We start from the raw sequence: 24,230 nt of genomic DNA on the forward strand, positions 1-24,230 counted from the left end.
CTGTGTGGCAGAAATAACTGATTGTATTATACAGGCAGCTGCTCAATGTATTCCTAAAACCTCAACACGTTTTCAGTGATGTCTTCGTTCTGTGGTAGAATCCTGCCTGCCACATGGTAAGGAAGGCTCAAAATAGGCCTGGGATGGATACCTTTTGTAGGTATCCCACAGTCTTGAACCGCATTGCTTTCCAGCAGGGCTGTGCATGTGCTCGGCAGGTAAAACGTCAAAGCCAGAATGAATCTTGGATTCAATTCACAATCAGCATCTCTTCTATCACCAATTCCAAAGTCATATGGGACAAGATTTGAAAGGACAGTGGGTAGTATAACTCTGTCCCCTTTTTGATCTTGCTCTCTGATGGCCAGGAAGTAGATGGTGCCTAGAGCATTGCCAATGCTCACATTAAAAGCATTTGCTGGGTATCTTGCACTTATTCTTCATCCTCCACCTTCTTAGCCATCAAGACTCGGGCAGAGTAATCATTTCTTTCATTTTGGTTTATGATCGCTCCTTTACACTGGTGGAACTCGGACTGGCCCTTCATGGTCTGGCACTACATTGGTCGGACCTGATGATATTCACTGTGAGATGCTGCACAATCTGTTTCCTCATTGTCTTCTGATTGTTTGTAACCAGATCTGACAGAGGAATGCTTATCCTGATGCATGTCACCATGTTATTGTCCTACCTTTTTCTAAGCTTTGGAAGGATCTCAAGATCCCTTCAAACTACCGTCCAATTGCTTTGATGAGCTGTCACTGTAAGACCTCAGAGAGGATGGTTAATGCTCGTCTTGTTTGGTTCTTCACTTCACCATGAACCACCTGATTCAACTTGAAATGTCGATCAGAGAAGCCTTTCTCAAACAACATCTTTTATCAATATTCTTTGACCTTGAGAAGACTTATGATACTACATGGAGGTATGGCATTTTCCAAGCCCTACACTTATATATGGGTTACATAGCCATTTGCTCATTTTTATTAACAATTTTTAATGGGCAGGTGATTCCAAGTTTGTGTGGGTTTGACACTTTCTTGCTCTTTACTACAGGAACTTTGGGTCCCTCAGAACTGTGTTTTAAGTGTCATACTTTTCAGTATAAAGATTAATGCTATCACTGAACAACTCCCTCTTACTGTTGCAAATGGGCACTATGTTGACTACTTCCACATTTCATGTCAGTTGTCAAATGTGAGGTTTATTGAGTGGCATCTACAGACTGCCATCAATCATTTACTGAAGTGTAGACCACAGCAAATGGTTTTAACTTCTCTCTCTCTCTAAAACCGTTTGCATGCTCTTTGCCACCAATGGGGTATTCCTTGTGATCTTGAACTCTGTATTGGTGAATTTATGCTTTCTGTGGTCTCTGAGACAAAGTTCTTAGGACTTATCTTTGACTGTAAGCTGACCTTTATACCACACATATAGCACATATATATAAGCCAAATGTACACGAGCACTAAACGTCCTCCATGTCCTCTCTTTCACCACTTGGAGAGTGAATCGATGTTCTTTGCTAAAGATCTGTTGTGCTCTTATTCAATCAAAACTGGACTATGAGTTTCTGGTCTATGACTTTGCCCAGACTTCAGCCTTAAAGATGCTGGACCCTATTTGTTATCAAGGGCTTCGGCTCTTCACCTGGGCTTACCACACTTCCCTAGTCCAGGGTTTGTACACAGTCTCATGATCCTCCTCTACACTTTCTCTGTTTGCAACTGTCTTTACTGTATGCTTCGAAACTTTGATCCTTACCACAGAGTCCCATCTGGAGATATGTTTTTTTTCCTCAGTAGGCTATGCTTTTTCATAATAGATGATCTACTGTTGTTTCTTTTGGCCTTTGTATCCGGGTGTAGTTGGATGAATTGAGTCTGTCCTTGGATAACATTGCTGTATCCACTGGTGAGACTATTCCACCATGGCTTATTACAGTCCTCAAATATGACCTATCTTTAAGTCATCCAAGAAAAGTGGATACTCCCGATTGGAAGTATCGTCTTTTATTTGCTGAACATCTTTCAAACCATCCCTTCTACTCCCATTTATACGGATGATTTGAAATCAGGTGACTGTGAGCTCTACCATGGTTTGTTGTGGATTGGTGGTTGTGCACAGAATCCCTTCTACAGTTCCTGTGTTCACTTCTGAACTGTATGTCATTTCTCTTGCCCTGGATTACATACAGTTTTTACCCTGTTCTTGCCCATATTCAAAAGTGACTGACCCATTTCTCTTTAACATCTACTTCTATCCAGTTCTTCTGGATACCAGGCCATGTTGGTATTTGAAGAAACAAGCTCAATGACACCACAGCTACATTTGTTTGCTCTGGCACTATCACTGCTGTGCCTGTTCCATACATGGACTATGGTCCTGTATTCAAGGCTCAGCTCTGAGTCAGTTTGCAGTTGACTTGAAGTGAGAAACGTGAAAACAAACTTTTTTAGATAAAACTCTCTATTGGACTTTGGTGCTTTTGTTTCAGTAAGATTTGGAAAGAAGTTCTTAAAAGACTATGCATTGGTCACAGTTTTTTAACTCATCGTTTTCTTTTATGTGGGATTGATGCACCAATGTGTGGTCTGTGTGACACTCAGGTAACAATAGCCCACATTTTACTGTCATGCCATCATTGAGACTCCCAAAGACGGCACCATTTTAAACATGTTTTGTTCCAGTGTTCATCCCTAATGTGGGACAGTGTCATTGGTGATGGTGACACTGCCCACCTTACAAATGTTTTTAGTTTTCAAAGGCTATTGGCCTTTTTAACTTTATTTAGGTTTTTAATTCATAAATTAGACTTTTTTTTAACATTATTACTTTTTATGAATTTTAATAATTTTACTTTCAATTTTTATACCAGTTGTTTTGCACAGATAGACTAGTTACTTTGTGCCATAAAGCACCAAACAACCAACTTACAAACTAATATGAACTGATGTCAGTTTTACTATTGGTTGTTACAATCTGTAATGTGGGCTGATGACAGTTTTAAAAAGGGTTGTTACAATCTGTAATGTGGGCTGATGGCAGTTTTAAAAAGGGTTGTTACAATCTGTAATGTGGGCTGATGGCAGTTTTAAAAAGGGTTGTTACAATCTGTAATGTGGGCTGATGGCAGTTTTAAAAAGGGTTGTTACAATCTGTAATGTGGGCTGATGGCAGTTTTAAAAAGGGTTGTTACAATCTGTAATGTGGGCTGATCACAGTTTTAAAAAGGGTTGTTACAATCTTTAATGTGGGCTGATCACAGTTTTAAAAAGGGTTGTTACAATCTGTAATGTGGGCTGATGATAGTTTTAAAAAGGGTTGTTACAACCTGTAATGTGGGCTGATGACTGTTTTAAAAAGGGTTGTTACAATCTGTAATGTGGGCTGATGACAGTTTTAAAAAGGTTGTGACAGTGTATAATGTGGACTGATGACAGTTTTAAAAAGGGTTGTTACAATCTGTAATGTGGGTTGATGACAGTTTTAAAAAGGGCTGTTACAATCTGTAATGTGGGCTGATAACAGTTTTAAAAAGGGTTGTTACAATCTGTAATGTGGGCTGATGACAGTTTTAAAAAGGGTTGTTACAATCTGTAATGTGGGCTGATGACAGTTTTAAAAAGGGTTGTTACAATCTGTAATGTGGGCTGATGACAGTTTTAAAAAGGGTTGTTACAATCTGTAATGTGGGCTGATGACAGTTTTAAAAAGGGTTGTTACAACCTGTAATGTGGCCTGATGACAGTTTTAAAAAGGGTTGTTACAACCTGTAATGTGGCCTGATGACAGTTTTAAAAAGGGTTGTTACAATCTGTAATGTGTCCTGATGACAGTTTTAAAAAGGGTTGTTACAACCTGTAATGTGGCCTGATGACAGTTTTAAAAAGGGTTGTTACAATCTGTAATGTGTCCTGATGACAGTTTTAAAAAGGGTTGTTACAATCTGTAATGTGGCCTGATGACAGTTTTAAAAAGGGTTGTTACAATCTGTAACGTGGCCTGATGACAGTTTTAAAAAGGGTTGTTACAATCTGTAACGTGGCCTGATGACAGTTTTAAAAAGGGTTGTTACAATCTGTAACGTGGCCTGATGACAGTTTTAAAAAGGGTTGTTACAATCTGTAATGTGGCCTGATGACAGTTTTAAAAAGGGTTGTTACAATCTTTAATGTGGGCTGATGACAGTTTTAAAAAGGGTTGTTACAATCTGTAATGTGGGCTGATGACAGTTTTAAAAAGGGTTGTTACAATCTGTAATGTGGGCTGATGACAGTTTTAAAAAGGGTTGTTACAATCTGTAATGTGGGCTGATGACAGTTTTAAAAAGGGTTGTTACAATCTGTAATGTGGGCTGATGACAGTTTTAAAAAGGGTTGTTACAATCTGTAATGTGGGCTGATAACAGTTTTAAAAAGGGTTGTTACAATCTGTAATGTATTGATGACAGTTTTAAAAGGGTTGTTACAATCTGTAATGTGGGCTGATGACAGTTTTAAAAGGGTTGTTACAATCTGTAATGTGGGCTGATGACAGTTTTAAAAAGGGTTGTTACAATCTGTAATGTGGGCTGATGACAGTTTTAAAAAGGGTTGTTACAATCTGTAATGTGGCCTGATGACAGTTTTAAAAAGGGTTGTTACAATCTGTAATGTGGCCTGATGACAGTTTTAAAAAGGGTTGTTACAATCTGTAACGTGGCCTGATGACAGTGTTAAAAAGGGTTGTTACAACCTGTAATGTGGCCTGATGACAGTTTTAAAAAGGGTTGTTACAATCTGTAATGTGGGCTGATGACAGTTTTAAAAAGGGTTGTTACAACCTGTAATGTGGCCTGATGACAGTTTTAAAAAGGGTTGTTACAATCTGTAATGTGGGCTGATGACAGTTTTAAAAAGGGTTGTTACAATCTGTAATGTGGGCTGATGACAGTTTTAAAAAGGGTTGTTACAATCTGTAATGTGGCCTGATGACAGTTTTAAAAAGGGTTGTTACAATCTGTAATGTGGGCTGATGACAGTTTTAAAAAGGGTTGTTACAATCTGTAATGTGGGCTGATGACAGTTTTAAAAAGGGTTGTTACAACCTGTAATGTGGCCTGATGACAGTTTTAAAAAGGGTTGTTACAACCTGTAATGTGGCCTGATGACAGTTTTAAAAAGGGTTGTTACAATCTGTAATGTGTCCTGATGACAGTTTTAAAAAGGGTTGTTACAACCTGTAATGTGGCCTGATGACAGTTTTAAAAAGGGTTGTTACAATCTGTCATGTGTCCTGATGACAGTTTTAAAAAGGGTTGTTACAATCTGTAATGTGGCCTGATGACAGTTTTAAAAAGGGTTGTTACAATCTGTAACGTGGCCTGATGACAGTTTTAAAAAGGGTTGTTACAATCTGTAACGTGGCCTGATGACAGTTTTAAAAAGGGTTGTTACAATCTGTAACGTGGCCTGATGACAGTTTTAAAAAGGGTTGTTACAATCTGTAATGTGGCCTGATGACAGTTTTAAAAAGGGTTGTTACAATCTGTAATGTGGGCTGATGACAGTTTTAAAAAGGGTTGTTACAATTTGTAATGTGGGTTGATGACAGTTTTAAAAAGGGTTGTTACAATCTGTAATGTGGACTGATGACAGTTTTAAAAAGGGTTGTTACAATCTGTAATGTGGGCTGATGGCAGTTTTAAAAAGGGTTGTTACAATCTGTAATGTGGGCTGATGACAGTTTTAAAAAGGGTTGTTACAACCTGTAATGTGGCCTGATGACAGTTTTAAAAAGGGTTGTTACAATCTGTAATGTGGCCTGATGACAGTTTTAAAAAGGGTTGTTACAATCTGTAATGTGGGCTGATGACAGTTTTAAAAAGGGTTGTTACAACCTGTAATGTGGCCTGATGACAGTTTTAAAAAGGGTTGTTACAATCTGTAATGTGGCCTGATGACAGTTTTAAAAAGGGTTGTTACAATCTGTAATGTGGGCTGATGACAGTTTTAAAAAGGGTTGTTACAATCTGTAATGTGGGCTGATGACAGTTTTAAAAAGGGTTGTTACAATCTGTAATGTGGGCTGATGACAGTTTTAAAAAGGGTTGTTACAATCTGTAATGTGGGCTGATGGCAGTTTTAAAAAGGGTTATTACAATCTGTAATGTGGGCTGATGGCAGTTTTAAAAAGGGTTGTTACAATCTGTAATGTGGGCTGATGGCAGTTTTAAAAAGGGTTGTTACAATCTGTAATGTGGGCTGATGACAGTTTTAAAAAGGGTTGTTACAATCTGTAATGTGGCCTGATGACAGTTTTAAAAAGGGTTGTTACAATCTGTAATGTGGCCTGATGACAGTGTTAAAAAGGGTTGTTACAACCTGTAATGTGGCCTGATGACAGTTTTAAAAAGGGTTGTTACAATCTGTAATGTGGGCTGATGACAGTTTTAAAAAGGGTTGTTACAATCTGTAATGTGGGCTGATGACAGTTTTAAAAGGGTTGTTACAATCTGTAATGTGGGCTGATGACAGTTTTAAAAGGGTTGTTACAATCTGTAATGTGGGCTGATGACAGTTTTAAAAGGGTTGTTACAATCTGTAATGTGGGCTGATGACAGTTTTAAAAAGGGTTGTTACAATCTGTAATGTGGGCTGATGACAGTTTTAAAAAGGGTTGTTACAATCTGTAACGTGGCCTGATGACAGTTTTAAAAAGGGTTGTTACAATCTGTAATGTGGCCTGATGACAGTGTTAAAAAGGGTTGTTACAACCTGTAATGTGGCCTGATGACAGTTTTAAAAAGGGTTGTTACAATCTTTAATGTGGGCTGATGACAGTTTTAAAAAGGGTTGTTACAATCTTTAATGTGGGCTGATGACAGTTTTAAAAAGGGTTGTTACAACCTGTAATGTGGCCTGATGACAGTTTTAAAAAGGGTTGTTACAATCTGTAATGTGGCCTGATGACAGTTTTAAAAAGGGTTGTTACAATCTTTAATGTGGGCTGATGACAGTTTTAAAAAGGGTTGTTACAACCTGTAATGTGGCCTGATGACAGTTTTAAAAAGGGTTGTTACAATCTGTAATGTGGGCTGATGACAGTTTTAAAAAGGGTTGTTACAATCTGTAATGTGGGCTGATGACAGTTTTAAAAAGGGTTGTTACAATCTGTAATGTGGGCTGATGACAGTTTTAAAAAGGGTTGTTACAATCTGTAATGTGGGCTGATGACAGTTTTAAAAAGGGTTGTTACAATCTGTAATGTGGGCTGATGGCAGTTTTAAAAAGGGTTATTACAATCTGTAATGTGGGCTGATGGCAGTTTTAAAAAGGGTTATTACAATCTGTAATGTGGGCTGATGGCAGTTTTAAAAAGGGTTGTTACAATCTGTAATGTGGGCTGATGACAGTTTTAAAAAGGGTTGTTACAATCTGTAATGTGGGCTGATGACAGTTTTAAAAAGGGTTGTTACAATCTGTAACGTGGCCTGATGACAGTGTTAAAAAGGGTTGTTACAACCTGTAATGTGGCCTGATGACAGTTTTAAAAAGGGTTGTTACAATCTGTAATGTGGGCTGATGACAGTTTTAAAAGGGTTGTTACAACCTGTAATGTAGCCTGATGACAGTTTTAAAAGGGTTGTTACAATCTGTAATGTGGCCTGATGACAGTTTTAAAAAGGGTTGTTACAATCTGTAATGTGGCCTGATGACAGTTTTAAAAAGGGTTGTTACAATCTGTAATGTGGGCTGATGACAGTTTTAAAAAGGGTTGTTACAACCTGTAATGTGGCCTGATGACAGTTTTAAAAAGGGTTGTTACAATCTGTAATGTGGCCTGATGACAGTTTTAAAAAGGGTTGTTACAATCTGTAATGTGGGCTGATGACAGTTTTAAAAAGGGTTGTTACAATCTGTAATGTGGGCTGATGACAGTTTTAAAAGGGTTGTTACAATCTGTAATGTGGGCTGATGACAGTTTTAAAAGGGTTGTTACAATCTGTAATGTGGGCTGATGGCAGTTTTAAAAAGGGTTATTACAATCTGTAATGTGGGCTGATGGCAGTTTTAAAAAGGGTTGTTACAATCTGTAATGTGGGCTGATGGCAGTTTTAAAAAGGGTTGTTACAATCTGTAATGTGGGCTGATGACAGTTTTAAAAAGGGTTGTTACAATCTGTAACGTGGCCTGATGACAGTTTTAAAAAGGGTTGTTACAATCTGTAATGTGGCCTGATGACAGTGTTAAAAAGGGTTGTTACAACCTGTAATGTGGCCTGATGACAGTTTTAAAAAGGGTTGTTACAATCTGTAATGTGGGCTGATGACAGTTTTAAAAAGGGTTGTTACAATCTGTAATGTGGGCTGATGACAGTTTTAAAAAGGGTTGTTACAATCTGTAATGTGGGCTGATGACAGTTTTAAAAAGGGTTGTTACAATCTGTAATGTGGGCTGATGACAGTTTTAAAAAGGGTTGTTACAATCTGTAATGTGGGCTGATGACAGTTTTAAAAAGGGTTGTTACAATCTGTAACGTGGCCTGATGACAGTTTTAAAAAGGGTTGTTACAATCTGTAATGTGGCCTGATGACAGTGTTAAAAAGGGTTGTTACAACCTGTAATGTGGCCTGATGACAGTTTTAAAAAGGGTTGTTACAATCTTTAATGTGGGCTGATGACAGTTTTAAAAAGGGTTGTTACAATCTTTAATGTGGGCTGATGACAGTTTTAAAAAGGGTTGTTACAACCTGTAATGTGGCCTGATGACAGTTTTAAAAGGGTTGTTACAATCTGTAATGTGGCCTGATGACAGTTTTAAAAGGGTTGTTACTGTAATGTGGCCTGATGACAGTTTTAAAAGGGTTGTTACAATCTGTAATGTGGCCTGATGACAGTTTTAAAAGGGTTGTTACAATCTGTAATGTGGCCTGATGACAGTTTTAAAAGGGTTGTTACAATCTGTAATGTGGCCTGATGACAGTTTTAAAAAGGGTTGTTACAATCTGTAATGTGGGCTGATGACAGTTTTAAAAAGGGTTGTTACAATCTGTAATGTGGGCTGATGACAGTTTTAAAAAGGGTTGTTACAATCTGTAATGTGGGCTGATGACAGTTTTAAAAAGGGTTGTTACAATCTGTAATGTGGGCTGATGACAGTTTTAAAAGGGTTACAATCTGTACAATCTGTAATGTGGGCTGATGACAGTTTTAAAAGGGTTGTTACAATCTGTAATGTGGGCTGATGACAGTTTTAAAAAGGGTTGTTACAATCTGTAATGTGGGCTGATGACAGTTTTAAAAAGGGTTGTTACAATCTGTAACGTGGCCTGATGACAGTGTTAAAAAGGGTTGTTACAACCTGTAATGTGGCCTGATGACAGTTTTAAAAAGGGTTGTTACAATCTGTAATGTGGGCTGATGACAGTTTTAAAAAGGGTTGTTACAACCTGTAATGTGGCCTGATGACAGTTTTAAAAAGGGTTGTTACAATCTGTAATGTGGCCTGATGACAGTTTTAAAAGGGTTGTTACAATCTGTAATGTGGGCTGATGACAGTTTTAAAAAGGGTTGTTACAATCTGTAATGTGGGCTGATGACAGTTTTAAAAAGGGTTGTTACAATCTGTAATGTGGGCTGATGACAGTTTTAAAAAGGGTTGTTACAATCTGTAACGTGGCCTGATGACAGTTTTAAAAAGGATTGTTACAATCTGTAATGTGGCCTGATGACAGTGTTAAAAAGGGTTGTTACAACCTGTAATGTGGCCTGATGACAGTTTTAAAAAGGGTTGTTACAATCTTTAATGTGGGCTGATGACAGTTTTAAAAAGGGTTGTTACAATCTGTAATGTGGGCTGATGACAGTTTTAAAAAGGGTTGTTACAATTTGTAATGTGGGTTGATGACAGTTTTAAAAAGGGTTGTTACAATCTGTAATGTGGACTGATGACAGTTTTAAAAAGGGTTGTTACAATCTGTAATGTGGGCTGATGACAGTTTTAAAAAGGGTTGTTACAATCTGTAATGTGGGCTGATGACAGTTTTAAAAAGTATGCTGTATGGACTGACAGGAGTGTGAGTTATTATCAGCTGCATTGTGGTAGGGTGAACTGATGACAGCTGTATAGAAAATTAGTTGCTGTACTTTGACTGTTGCAATTTCCATGACAGAGTATTAATTGTAATAATAGTTATAATAAGTATTATATATGCAAAAACGACTCGTTTGGGTTGAGAAAATATTTTGCATAGAAGAGCAAACAACGTTTCGACCTTCTTCGGTCATCGTCAGGTTCAAGATCGAAGAAGGTCGAAACGTTGTCGCTGTTCTATGTAAAATATTTTGCAACACAAACGAGCCGTTTTTGCATATATATTTCTCTACAAGTGGATTTTCTCGACATCACTGATTATAATAAGTATTATTGTAGACTACAGTCCGGACTGTTTTGAGTGTTAGCTTGAAATGTCGGAAGCTCCTATGTGACCTTTTCAAGTTCCATTATAAACTGATGACAGCAATAAAGGCTGATTCAAAGAGAAATTGTAAACAAATCACAGTTATGTAAGAAACATTTTTACGTTTGGATATTGGTTGATTAGTTAGTGGTGTGGTCTATTGGATGTTTCTTTAAGAACTGGTGAAAATTGTAATATGGATTGTTTGAGAGCTTGGAGTACAGACTTGTGTTTTGTTGATTGCTACATCTAACACTTTTGTAGTGGTCCTTTTATTTACAGTGCATTGTTAATAACTATATTGAATTAGATTTTGAGATTATGAACTTCGTCTTACGTGTATACATTTAATTTTTTGTTTTAGCTGTCTTCATCAGACCTAAAACAACAAGCTGAACATTACCATCACCTTCCGTCTGGAAGCCACATGAATGATTCTTGTGTCACTGAAGGCATTTACCAGGATGTTAGGGGTGTTAAAGAACGATATCATGCTAGGGAACGTGAGTGGGCACGAGATCACGATCCTTACTACGAAGAGTATGATAGTATGCTAAGTCATAAGTCAGAGTATGGTGAACAACTCAGTGAAGACTTGAGAGATTATAATGAACATGACCACGGTGACAGAGACTACAGCTTTCCTCACTGAAAATGGAAGTACCTCAAACACATTTTGAAGGAGATTTGTATTTCACCGTTCTAGTGAAACGCAGAATGTGTCTTCACTGTTTTTAACCATTTCACTTGTAAGAATATGCATTTAATTTTACCTTTCTTGCAAGTACCTGTTAATGGTGGAAAATTGTTGATCAGTTGAAGAAATTCGTCCAACTTCCCGAAGGTAGTGTAGTACAGTTGTCATAAAACCTAATTATCTGTATACATAGAAATGTCAGCTTCAGTACATAACTGAAGCCTCATACTCTGAATGTATTACTGAATATTAATGAATCATTTGTGCATTCATAATTTAAAAACAGGTTGAAGGAGTGTATTAAAGTATCACTAACTTTACAATAAATATCTCTAATATTAAAGATCTTTAGGCCTAAACATAAATTACCTACTTTTATGTATATTCTGAAGAAGCAGAACATTCGGGTAGAAGCTGGTTTGTGTAACTTGTATTAGTGAAGTTTGCCCAAAACTGAATATTTTTTTATTAGCTTCATATGCTTAGTTGAAATTAAGAGTTTAAAATCATTACATATACTTTGTTCGTGTAATAACTTATAGGTAAAAATGTCCACTTAGTTTGTGGGGTTCAAAGTAAATGTGATTTTTTACCCAACTGATTAATTAATAAACAAGTGACTGTAGGCTCTCATATAATTAATAAAATTAATATTTTACTGCAGAACAAAACAATATATTTGCACTAACCTTGAAATTTGCTGTTGTAAGGGTTTCTTTTATTATTTAAGAGGAAGTAGTGTGTGATGCAACATCAGTTAACAGTGTAAAAAAACTGGATTAATCTCCAGACAGAAACATCTTCTGAGGTAGTTTATCTTCTTACATTTATGGTTATGATGTAAGATACTCCTGAGGTTACTTTGTCGTTTTTTTTCATCATTTTTAATATTCAGTTGGGATTAAAGCTATAATAATATAAATATATTTTCATTGTAGTCTCTAACCTCCCATGGAGATGAAATAATACAATGATGTATGAATTCACATGAGCTATTTTTTTCTGAAATACAGGAAATAGAAAGACAGTATTCCTGTAGCATATAAATATTTTTGAAGATAACTAAGATATATTTATTGATAATAAATATTTAATTATTTAAAAAGAGGTATTCAAAATTTCTCTTAAACAGAAGATTAGCATAATTTAATGGAGAAAGAAACATATATTACCACCAGATGGCGCTACATATATTAAATTTCAAGAGGTCTTCTCGTGTTTTGTAATGTACCCCTAACATTATTTCAAAGAAATAATTTACTATTTTCATCTCTTACTTTTAACAGTTTACTTATTGAAATTATTACAATAATGCGATTTTAGTAAAGATATTTTCTTACAAGCGTGTTGTTCATCTTGATTTTAATTGCATAAAAATAATACTAAACAAAGACTGGGGTAAATGTCTATTTTTGTTAACTTTTGTTCATGGGTATGGAACATGTGAAACTGTTGAGAAAAGTTTAAATTTGATGTAAAAAATATAAACATGTAGGGAAAAGGTTTTACTAACATGTTGCTAGCAAAACGTTGTATGAACTTGTATGTTTTTGTTAGCATTTGTTGGGGTTAAGGCATATTTGAGTTATAAGATGCGATTGTTGTGAATGCATAGTGTCTTGGAGATAAATCATACACATTACAATAAATTACATATAGGTAAATTATTGATAAGACTTTTGAGTTGCTATACTGTGGTAATATAAAATGAGTAGATGGTGTGAAAGTATTACATTTTTTTTTTCATGTATATCATATTTCATTTAAAACTTGAACTAATTAATACTGTACACTCTTGGGTATGTTCTTGATGGTCATTAAAAACCAAACTTTTAAGAAAAATACTTAACACAGTAGTTTTATGTGCGTGTTCATGACGTTTGTACACAAAATAATATTTTGGGAATTTTTATCATAAAATAACTTTTTGTAAGTTTTGGTTTTAGATTAGTTGCAATTGGTGCAGTAATATTGCTACTTCAAATTTGCTAAACAGTAATAAAATTTACAGTGTTTTACAGAAATCGATTAATGTCATTAGGTTACAATGATATGATATAAAAGTATATACTTGTTTAAGTATGCTGTACATCAGCCATACATGTAAAACCAATAACCACAGAAGGCAACTGTGTCAAATGTTTTGATTTAAACAGGTTCTTGTATGACAACATTGAGATAAATCATAATTTATCTCTTAATAAAACCTTATTTAACCTTTATTAGTGGTAAGTTTGAGAGTTGTTAACACTAAAGTTGAGTGTTGATTTTCTTGGTGGGCAGAGACAGATTGCTCATCTTGTAGTTTTGCACTTAGACAACAAATAAACTAGTTTTAAGGCACCAGGTGTTTCATATACCAGATGCCCATTGTGTTTGCAAATATGATAGGAGAAAGGTTGTGTTATTTTACATATTTCTCCAACATCCTGTCTTTCCATTGTAAAAAGCAGGACAATTTTAACAGTACTGTCTTTGCAACTTGTTCTCTGTCATACTGTGAGTCAAATAAGGAAATTAAATTTTTAATTTGAAAGCAAAGACATGTAGAATTTATTAGATGTATTTTTAAAATAATTCTTTGGCACATGACCAAAATCACTAATTTTGTACATTGGTGAGAATTTAGTTTACAAAACTGATGCTTTCAGTTCTGAGATACCTTCTGTTTCGGGCCAAGTTATTTAAGAGTGTGTTATGTGTTTTACTGTACTTCTCAGATTAAATTCAGATATTTCAAATCATGTCATAATTGTTATTCTCAGATTGACAGAGAAAAATTTAATAGATTAAGAGTCCTTTTTCAGATGTTTTCTTATTGTACATTTAAAATGTTCCATGTAAAACGTGTTATATATGCTAACATAAAGAGAATTTTAAGTTTTATTAAATAAAACATTAACTATGGATACCTTAATGATTTAACTCATTCCTTCTCAAATATTCTTCATTATAAGGTCACTTATTTAACTTCATTTTGTTGAGTTTTCTATAACAATAGGATGCTAAACAATTATTATTGAAAAAACATTATTTTTGTTGCCAGTTTTAAAGTAAAATTAATTTAATTATGTCCTGTGTCATAACCACTATAGGAAAATGAAAACAGCAACTTGTCATGGATTCTCACGGATTGAATTGGTTATTGTTTATGTAAAAAGATACAGTAAAATGACATATTTTAGCACAATGAAAGGTAAAATATATAGTATAGTTTACAGCCAACTAGTTTCAGTAACACAATTACCACCATCATGGCAAGTGTTAGCTTAGTGTACAAACCACTACCCCTGGTGTTGTTGGTAATTATATTACAAAAATAGTGAGCTGTACCTGTAATAAATATTTTACCTTTCGTTGTACTAAAACAGTTTTATTTTGCACTCTTAATATAGTAGCACAATGTGCTTGAAAATAAATTTGAATTACTACGTATTTTCTTCAACTTGAAATTGAAATTGCCTTTCAAGTCTATATTTGTGATAAATCTAAATCTCTTAATGCCTTCACTAAAACAATTTATATTACTTGCATAACTTTTGACAACTGTATGTACATCGACTTTAGCAGTGTATGAAACTGAAGTAATGTGGTGCATTTGTAGTTTATTGTTTGTTTAAAAATTAATTAGTTTTTGTAGTGAATTCAAATGGATATATCTTATCGTGCTCGTAACACAGATAAACAATTATGAAGAAGTAATTGCATCGGACTTTACTGCTCTTTTCTTTTTATATTAAGTTTCAAGAGAACTGTAGAGTGTATTCTATGTTTTCTTCCCTATAGTTAAAAGTTGATATTTACTTAAGTCTTCAGAATACCTGAAACATTGTGCTTAGTTCTGCTTGTTAAAGATTCTGGTTTTCACTCTCATTCAGTGTTCTGTAGTTTTAACAATTTTCAGTGCTAATATTAATTGTGTTAAGACTAATGCCCACGTATATTATACGTTAAAAATAAAATTGTGTTTAGTGGGTAGTTAAACTTTTTATTAGAATTTTAAATGTGTGGTTTATATGATCATTGATATGTGATATAAACCCAAGATTTTTCTGTGATTTTTTCTTCTCACAACTGACTCCAAATGATGCAGCTTGAGAGAAAATCGTGATATTTGAATAAAAGAATACAAGATGATATTACTAACTAAGATAATATTTTCTTTACAATTTCTGTTGCAACAGTTCTTATACAGTTTTGTAATACTTGTAATTTAGGGTTAAAAACTGTTTCCATGAAGATAAATTTGTGTAGGAAAAACTAAGAAATTTTAATACAGAAATTAAAGTTAAGTAGAAGGTTAATTATCTATTGTGACATTTTTATGGGACTTTGATTAGCATATTTTTTATTGTTAGTGATTAATTTTAAATGTTAAAAGTTGACGTATAAATGCGAACAGTTTTTTTTTTAATAGTGAGAATGAAATTGTCTTTTATATAAATACTGTGATCATTATGGAGAGTTTTATTCATAAAATTACACTTTATCAATGTGCTTACATCTCATTACCCATGTGACATTTTAGTTTAAAAATATATATATTTAGTCATTTTCATAGAAATGTACTTTGATTACATTTAAAAGCCTATCGCGTTTTTTTTTATTTGGAACTTCACACTTCATTTTCCTTGAAAACGTCATGCTTTTCTTAGATATCCCCTAATAAATTTCTAAACATTAATAAACGTAAAATAAATGTTAGAGTGATGTTCATAAATGCTATTTTTGCGAACTGTTAAATAGCCTTTTTGTTTCATATTAATTATAACATATGAACTTTTCTGGAATTTTTTATACTTTGGACATGGATATTAATAATGTTTTTTACAGCAACCCAATCCTAAATAATATTAAAGGATTTTAGTAAAAACTAGGTTAAATATTTCAATAAACGTGAAGCCAAAGTTATGCAGGTTAACCATTGATTTTATTATATCCAGTTCTTGTTTACTGGTGTTGAAATTTGGCAGCATATGGTAAACGTCAACATGTTGGAGCTTGTGGTAAATTTCTGGTTGTTTTCGTTTGCAAAAGTTATTATTATTTGTTTTACAGAAAAAAAAAAAAAGTATTGTTGAACTTGACAGCGAACGTTGATTATGAATGTATTGTGTATTTGAAAGCAATAACAGAATTTTCGTGAATATTTCTCATGGAAGGTTATGTATGAGCTGTCCAAGACTGTTGTTAAGTGGGCGAATAAAATCCAGGATATTTCGGTTAATGTTTGTAGATATAGGATATCATTTATTTGTATTATAATATTATTGCTTAATTTTAATATGAAACTCTAAAAGCTTACAGACATTTTTAAAACTTTAGATTAAAAAAAATTATAAATGGAGGCGCTATAGCATCGATCCCTTAGCATTTTGGCTACTGATTGTAGGTACAGTTTCTTATGGGCGTCTGCGGGGGAACCAGAGGTGCATTGGCCCCTCAAAATGACCCCCCCCCCTTCCAGGAAACTTTGCCACTCCAAGAATAATTTTTGCAGAAGTCCATGGTGTTCCTCCTTTTTATGTCTAATTATTAATTACAACATACACCATTATATTGAGTAATATTACGTAACTTGTATTTGTGAGACACAAATATTCAGCAGTATTAGTATGTTCATTTTATTTTTCAGATAAACATAAAGTTAAAAAATGTCATTGACATCTTGCTAATTTACAATAGTTTTGTGCGGAATATTTGCTATTTCGACACGTATTTCTGTAATAGCAATTAATAATATTATAACTATTAAATCAAGAGACTAGACAAATATCTAAATTGAAATTTGTTAAGAAAACTCAATCGTGAAATGTGCTGAAAGGTTTAACATTTTTATTGAGTGGTATTCGAAAAATTTGTATTCAGTGAGCAACAGTTAAATAATCAGGTTTTGTAGTATTACACGATGACAATTCGAAATGAACGTACCAGTCACTGTTTTATTTTTTTAAAGTGGCTTAAAATACTTTTGCTATTTATGGCAACAAAGAACTCTTGTTTAAGTACGAAAATACCATTGGAGACACGATAATTTTAAATATATTTCTTGAAACTATATCATTCTGAAAGTCATAGTTTGACAAATTATCTTTACCATATTAATGTTTTATAATAGTAGTTACCAGGGGCGTAGATCCTGGGGGGGGGGATGGAGGGTATACATCCCCGCCTTCATTTTAGGTGGGGGGATATGGTGCATACAATCATCCCCCCCGTACAGTTTGGTCTGTTGCATTGTTTTATTGCATCATAGGCCTACAAATTGTGTGTTTGTTCTTGTGATTCTCGTGTTCTTACCAATCGAATAACATAATTATCTATAGGCCTAGATGTAGGCTTTTTCAGTAGCCGAAACGTATATCTTTAATATAGGCGTGCTTCTAAGCTTTTCGATCTAAGCGACAGTTCGTAAGTATCAGTCAGTAGGCCTAAGTATACATGCAAGTATCGTGGCAACAAGATTACTCTGTGACTGCATGTTTACAGCTTTCAGGTTACCGTAATCAGAGATTACTAATTTGCAAACTGAACAGTCCACATAAGTGGTTGCAAAAATCATCCCCCCCCCCCCCATCGGGTGTAAAAAATCTACGCCCCTGGTAGCTACAAGTGTTTTTATTCGAATAATAATATTTGTCTTTTATCGATTGCTATTTACTCTAAATCATTTGCGGTTCAATAATTCTCAATTTTCAGGTTTTAAAATGAGTTATAACTCCTGGAAGATGAACGAATAATTGTTATTTTATATTTGATTTTGGACATTTGCGTTTTTAACTTCTAAATGAAATAATGCCCGCTTTCTTGTGGTATGGTTATAACAGAGATTTTAACATTTGTAAATACAATAAAATAATGCCATTGTATAACAATTTTCTATTTTCTCGTGAACTGTTGTGAATATTGTTGTTTGTTAACAAAGATTTAAAATACATTAGTCAAGACAACAATGTTTGTATCCGGGACTTATCTTTGTGTACTATTCATTATTGAATACTTTTTAACATGACGTTCTTCTATTGTTTTAAATCTTATAGAGAAGAAAACAACAACTGAATGTTGGTAACAATGTATTTTATGTAGGTTTGGTTAAATTGACAAATAATTGGTATGAAAGTAGTATGCTAAATTCTGATAAAACTGATTTTCAGTATACCAATATATTTTATTTCTTTGTTATTCTTTGTTAATTGTAGTCGAGTGATTTGAGGATCGACCGTCAGTGGAATTAAACGTTTTTAGGACTTCTTGTCCAACCAGATTTATATGTAAATTTATGTGTATATATTTTATTCTAATGAACGCGTTAAATTGCAATATATATATATGTTGCACCTCTTTAGTTCAAGGGCCCCGTCGTGGCCTGGTGGTTAGTCTGAAAGTCGTAGGTTCTAATCCTTGTCACCGAACATGTTCGCCCTTTCAGATGTAGGGGCGTTATGTTGTGTGGGCAAACCCACAGTTCATAGGTAAATGGTTTCCAAAGAGTTGGCGGTGGTGAGTAGCTGCCTTACCTCAGTCTGTCACTGCTAATTTAGGGATAGCTAGCGCAAATGTCCACGTGTAGCTTTGCGCGAAATTTAAAACAAAAATTGCGCGAGAGAGGTGCATTTACTTGGAGCATTATTATAGATTAATTAAACTTTACAAACTGAACACGATGTAACTTCAATCTGATCTATTTTCCTCTCGTCTGCTCAGCACTTTTCCTGTTTATACATTTATACTTGCATATAAACTGTTAAGCCTAAGGCTCTTGCCGTGTAAATACTCGCATATTTTCTCATATTCAGACTGCCTTGACTACTGAGAATGCTCATTTCATGCGTTATTATAAATATTGTTATTAATGAATAAAACGACGACTAGTAATTACTATTATTACATGTAGATGTTTTCTGGGAGGTACTCCCGTGATGACGTGTTTTTTGTTTGTTTGTTTGTTTGAGATGAAAAATAAAATGTTTTACCAGAAACAATATTGCCATTGTAATTAAATGTTCAGAAGTGTTAAAACACACGTCTATTATAATTTAATATTATTATTACTTGCAACGTTTCCGTAAGGAACCCTTTGCCAGGTGTTATAAACAGTCTTTACATGGGAAAAAAAAGGCTTAGACAAAATTCGTTGAAGGGCTAAAATATACGTAGATTCTATCACACATTAGGTACGGAACTGCGTGGAGCACGTTTAACAAAAAATATTGTTAGAAAAAGAACATTGTTGAAGTTGTTCGACAGTTTTAAAATGGAAAACGTGTGTTAAAGTGATATAAACTGGATTTTACAAATAAAGAGGGCGCAGAAAAGTAGTAAACATAATTTTGAAAAATGATTTTAAAAAAAACAAAACGTAATTTAATAAAATGAGAAACCGGTGCAGGCGGTGTTAAATTAACACGGATGGTAGAGATACGAAAACTGTAAGCATATGAAAGAATAACATTCACTAATCTAGTTAAATCAACAAACTAAGAATGTTTTAAAATTAAGAACTGGCGCAGCTACGTCACATTCTTTTTAAAGTATATTCAATTAAATTATTTGAAATAACCGGTATAAGAAACTCGTAAACATGTAGAATTACTCACGGACTTTTCTCTCCGTTAAACTGCTTTTATTTGCAGTATTTCTGCCCTGTACTTACCAATTTTAAAGCAGTGTTTCACAGATAAATGAATTATATTTGCCTTTCAAATTTTGAAACGCATATTAGAGTAATTTACACTCCAGATAAATATATGTAGTTAAACCAACGTTTCGTCTAATTTTCCAGCGTAAGATTACAGGGAAGGCAACTAGTCATCGTCTCCCACCGCCAACTATTGGGGTACTCTTTAGTGGAATTGACCGTTACATTATAACGTCCCCGCCCTACGGCTGAAAGGGCAGGCATGTTTGATGTGATGAGGATTCGAACCCGCGACCTGCAGGTTACGAGTCGAGCGTCTTTAGTACCTGGTCGTGCTGGGCCCATTTTGAAGTGACACGAGAGAGAAAGTGTTTCTAACTAAAACCCGAGTTTTTCATATTTACCCATTTTGTATAAAAACAACTTGGTTGTTATCAAACAATACATTGTTACGATACTTTACGCCCTCTTCCGGATATATAAATCGGGTCAGCAGTAAATTCACAGATCGAAGAGATTAATATCCGGGGCTTGATTCCCTGCAGTGGACAGAGAGCAGACAGCCCATTTGTAGCTCTGCTCCCCACCAAAAAAAAACACAAACAAAAACGACAACAGTGGAGATATAAACCAGCATTGGAGAAATATGAAATACTTACCGCTTTACATTTTCACCAGACTAAAAACGACCAAAAAAACAACAACATAAGAGACGAGGAAGGCCACCAAAATGGCTAAACATTTGCTGCAATGACTTTTAAAATAATTCAGCAAGGTCTGGACTACAACAAGTGCCTGCTCTATGTAACACAACTAAAGTCACAACACTTTCGCTTGTTAATTTCTGTCAATTTAAACTCAACGAATGAACAAGTTTTATTGGATTGGGGTATTAAGATGTAACAATGTAATATTATTTTAATCTAAAGATTTTGTTACAGAATAATATATATTTTATTCGCGCCTATGGAACAGTTATCAAAACTTATCTTTAGCAGTGTGTTTAGCCGTAAAGCCAACTATCACCAGTATAAAGTATAGTATAAAGAAGAGTACATATTTACGGAAAGTGCTCAGATATGAACATGCGAAACTAATTACTAAGCAAACACATTACAGACGAAAAGACCTTTCGAAGACATCCACGAGCGTGAATTTGGATAAAAGAAAGTGAAAATAAGTTCAGAATGGTGTGTTTCTAAGAGCTGTGAACTTCGTAGCTTATAAGGATGTTCATGGCCTCCTTTCTTATTGCAGGTTAAGAACTTCCTTGCGTTTATAGCGTATGGTTTGTCAGAAAATGGTAGGTTCACATGACAGTAATATAAAAGTGGCTGGTTTACTTGGCAGTAATGTCAATGATTAGCATCTTCAGAATGTGATAGATTACCATGGCAGTAATTTTTATAGTTAGCATATTGTCTCAGAAAGTTTTAGGTTTTAGTGGATAATATCTTAGAAAAGCAATATAGCTTCACCTGATGGTAATTTATTTTTTAAGAGCAATATCTAACAGATATGATTTTCAAAATATTACACCAGTGTTAATGGTGGTGGTGGTAAAATTCACGATCATCTCAGGGACTACGTTTCCATTGTTGCCAAGATGTCAAGAACCGAAAATGTTATAACATACAGAACGTGCGTCTGACTAATCTTACTGATATAATCAAAATATTTCTTTTAATCTAATTACAACGAATTAGATTTTGATAATTGTTATCACAGTTAATATAATATTTATGTAGAGACACCTTGCAAATCATAATCCGTATGAAGTTACCAGTGAAATGTTCTTAGAACTTTACGAATAATATTTTGTAAAACGCCTGGCATGGCCAGGTAGGTTAAGTCGTTCAACTCATAATCTGAGGGTCGCGGGTTCGAATTTCCGTCGCACCAAACATGCTCGCCCTTTCAGCCCGTGGAGGCGTTACCATGTGATGGTCAATCTCACTATTCGGTGTTAAAGAGTAGTTCAAGAGTTGGCGGTGGGTGGTGATGACTAGCTGCCTTCCCTCTTATCTTACACCGCTAAATTAGGGACGGCTAGCGCAGATAGCCCTCGAGTAGCTTTGCGCGAAATTCCAAAAAAAACAATTCTGTAAAACTGGGGAAGGTCCTAAGATATGTTTAGTGTTTTGATGGTAAACATTTAGTTTTTCGCTACCTGTATAACGAAAATAACGAGGCTTAACGTCACAGGGCCATGCGTAGAAATAATAATTTACATTCTATTTGGGATGTGTGTGCTCTGCCCCTCACAGGTATCGAAACCCGGTTTCTAGCGTTGGGAGTCCGAAGAATACCACTGGGCGGCTTTTTTAATAAACAACATTAAAATTCTTCTGTTCGACATTTAAGTATCAGAAAACCAAAATATTAGCAATGAATTCTAAAAATAATGCCTATTCCTGGACATGAACCAAACATATTGGCATTTTTTAAATATAAACACTGTGTGTATATATATATATATGTATATTTATAAGAATGAGGCCCGGCATGGCCAGGTGGGTTAAGGCACTCAACTCGTAATTCGAGGGTCGCGGGTTCGAATCCTGGTCGCACCAAACATGCTCGCCCTTTCAGCTGTGGGGCGTTATAATGTGACTATCAATCTCACTATTCGTTGATAAAAAAAATCGCCCAAGAGTTGGCGGGGGGATGGTGATGACTAGCTGCCTTCCTTCTAAATTAGGGACGTCTAGCACAGATAGCTCTCGTGTAGCTTTGCGCAAAATTCAAAACAAAAACAAATACTTCGGTCTTTATCATTTGCTTTGATGGAGTTTCGCTATATCAACATCAATATTTTCTCTGTATTAGAATTAACATGTGTCCCTCTTAAGCACAACACTACATAATGGGTTATTTGTGCCCTAACTTTGAGGGTACGTTATAATGTGACGGTCAATCCAACTATTCATTGGTAAAAGAGTAACCCAAGAGTTGGCGGTGGGTGGTGATGACGAGCTGCCTTCCTTCTAGTCTTACACTGCTAAATTAGGGAGGTCTAGCGCAAATAATCTTCGTATAGTTTTGCGCGAAATTCAGAAACAAACAGTCAAACAAACAAATATATGAATGAAGTAAGATATACTGTTTAATACCCGGATGACTTGTGACAAATCGGTTTTATTTTTGATTTACCTAATTCTGTGTTATTATATTGCCAAAGATACAGATACTTTAGCAACACGTGTACACAAAACGTATTATTATTGTTAATACTTAACTATCGTAGATAAAGTCTGGCATTATGGTTAGGGCAATAGACTCGTAACATTCGTGTCGCAGGAGGAAAACCAGTCTCCAAACATAACCAGAATTTCAGACGTTTGTTTGTTTGTTTGTTTTTTGAATTTCGCACAAGGCTACTCCAGGGCTATCTGCGCTAGCCGTCCCTAATTTAGCAGCGTAAGACTAGAGGAAAAGCAGCTAGTCATCACCGCCCACCGCCAACTCTTGGGCTACTCTTTTACCAACGAATAGTGGGATTGACCGTAACATTATAACGCCTCCACGGCTGAAAGGGCGAGCATATTTCAGATGCAGAAGCGTTATAATGTGATGGCCAATTCCATTATTCGATGACAGAGAGTAACCCAAGAGCTGGTAATTCTGTTATAAAACAATGTTTTATATGAGATAAGATGGGGAAATGGATGTGGTTTAAGGCTCTACTAAAATGGATGTATGTTTTTGTTGTCTTTTAACTGCAGGTGTAAAAAGGTTTATTTGTAAGAATTATATTTTTAACCCATGTTGTTCTGATGTATTAATGTAAAACAAAAGTTGAAGTATCACATTATAATACGAGGTTTTAATATCCTACAGGTTTTCCACTAAATTTAGTCAGTTTCTTTTAACTCTGACTTCCAGATTCCATTAGCCTGAGTCTGCTGCATATGTTCTTCTTATCAATGTTAGAGAGATGTTGTAAGAGAAATGTAATCTTACTGACATGCAGACCGTGTGAAGAGTGTTTCTTACCATCTGTAAATTGACACGACGTATAGATGTGGCTGCGAACACGTGTTCCAGTCTCGAAGTAAATACCTTATGAATTTAGCAAATCAAGCAGTTTGATCGTGTTGAGAATGAAGTTCTACTTTGTCTAGGTTTACAAGAGACTGTAGCATTGGTTTGAAATGGGTTTTCACTTTGAGACACCTGTTGCAAACTTGTAACACCCTGGCGTTACTGAATGACTTCCATCCATCTGATGACTACTCGCATGAAAGAAAGATCCGGTTGGTTTCGTGATACACGAATAAACTTGCTTTACGTTAAGCTCAGCGGTTTCCTTTCAAGTGACAATATAGTGTGAAATTACTGTGTAGTCTTAACGACTAATCATAAGCGTTTCAGATCACGTGACTGATCACGAGATGGTCATTTTTATTGTGATTGGACAAAAAGTAACAACCCTGCCCAGCACAGCAGTT

General features: G+C 35.0%; 1 protein-coding gene across 3 annotated transcripts in view; it reads left to right on the plus strand.

The window, feature by feature from the left end:
- Positions 1-19,120, plus strand: part of LOC143256513 (voltage-dependent L-type calcium channel subunit beta-2-like) — a 130,674-nt gene extending 111,554 nt beyond the window's left edge. For all 3 annotated transcript variants that reach the window (XM_076513844.1, XM_076513845.1, XM_076513846.1), the window contains exon 12: positions 10,809-19,120. In XM_076513844.1, the coding sequence (XP_076369959.1) occupies positions 10,809-11,096 (288 nt within the window). In that variant the 3' untranslated portion in view covers positions 11,097-19,120. The remainder of the gene's footprint in view (positions 1-10,808) is intronic.
- The last annotated feature ends 5,110 nt before the right edge of the window (positions 19,121-24,230 follow it).

Source organism: Tachypleus tridentatus, chromosome 7 (genome assembly GCF_004210375.1).
Source record: "Tachypleus tridentatus isolate NWPU-2018 chromosome 7, ASM421037v1, whole genome shotgun sequence".
Classification (NCBI taxonomy): domain Eukaryota; kingdom Metazoa; phylum Arthropoda; class Merostomata; order Xiphosura; family Limulidae; genus Tachypleus; species Tachypleus tridentatus.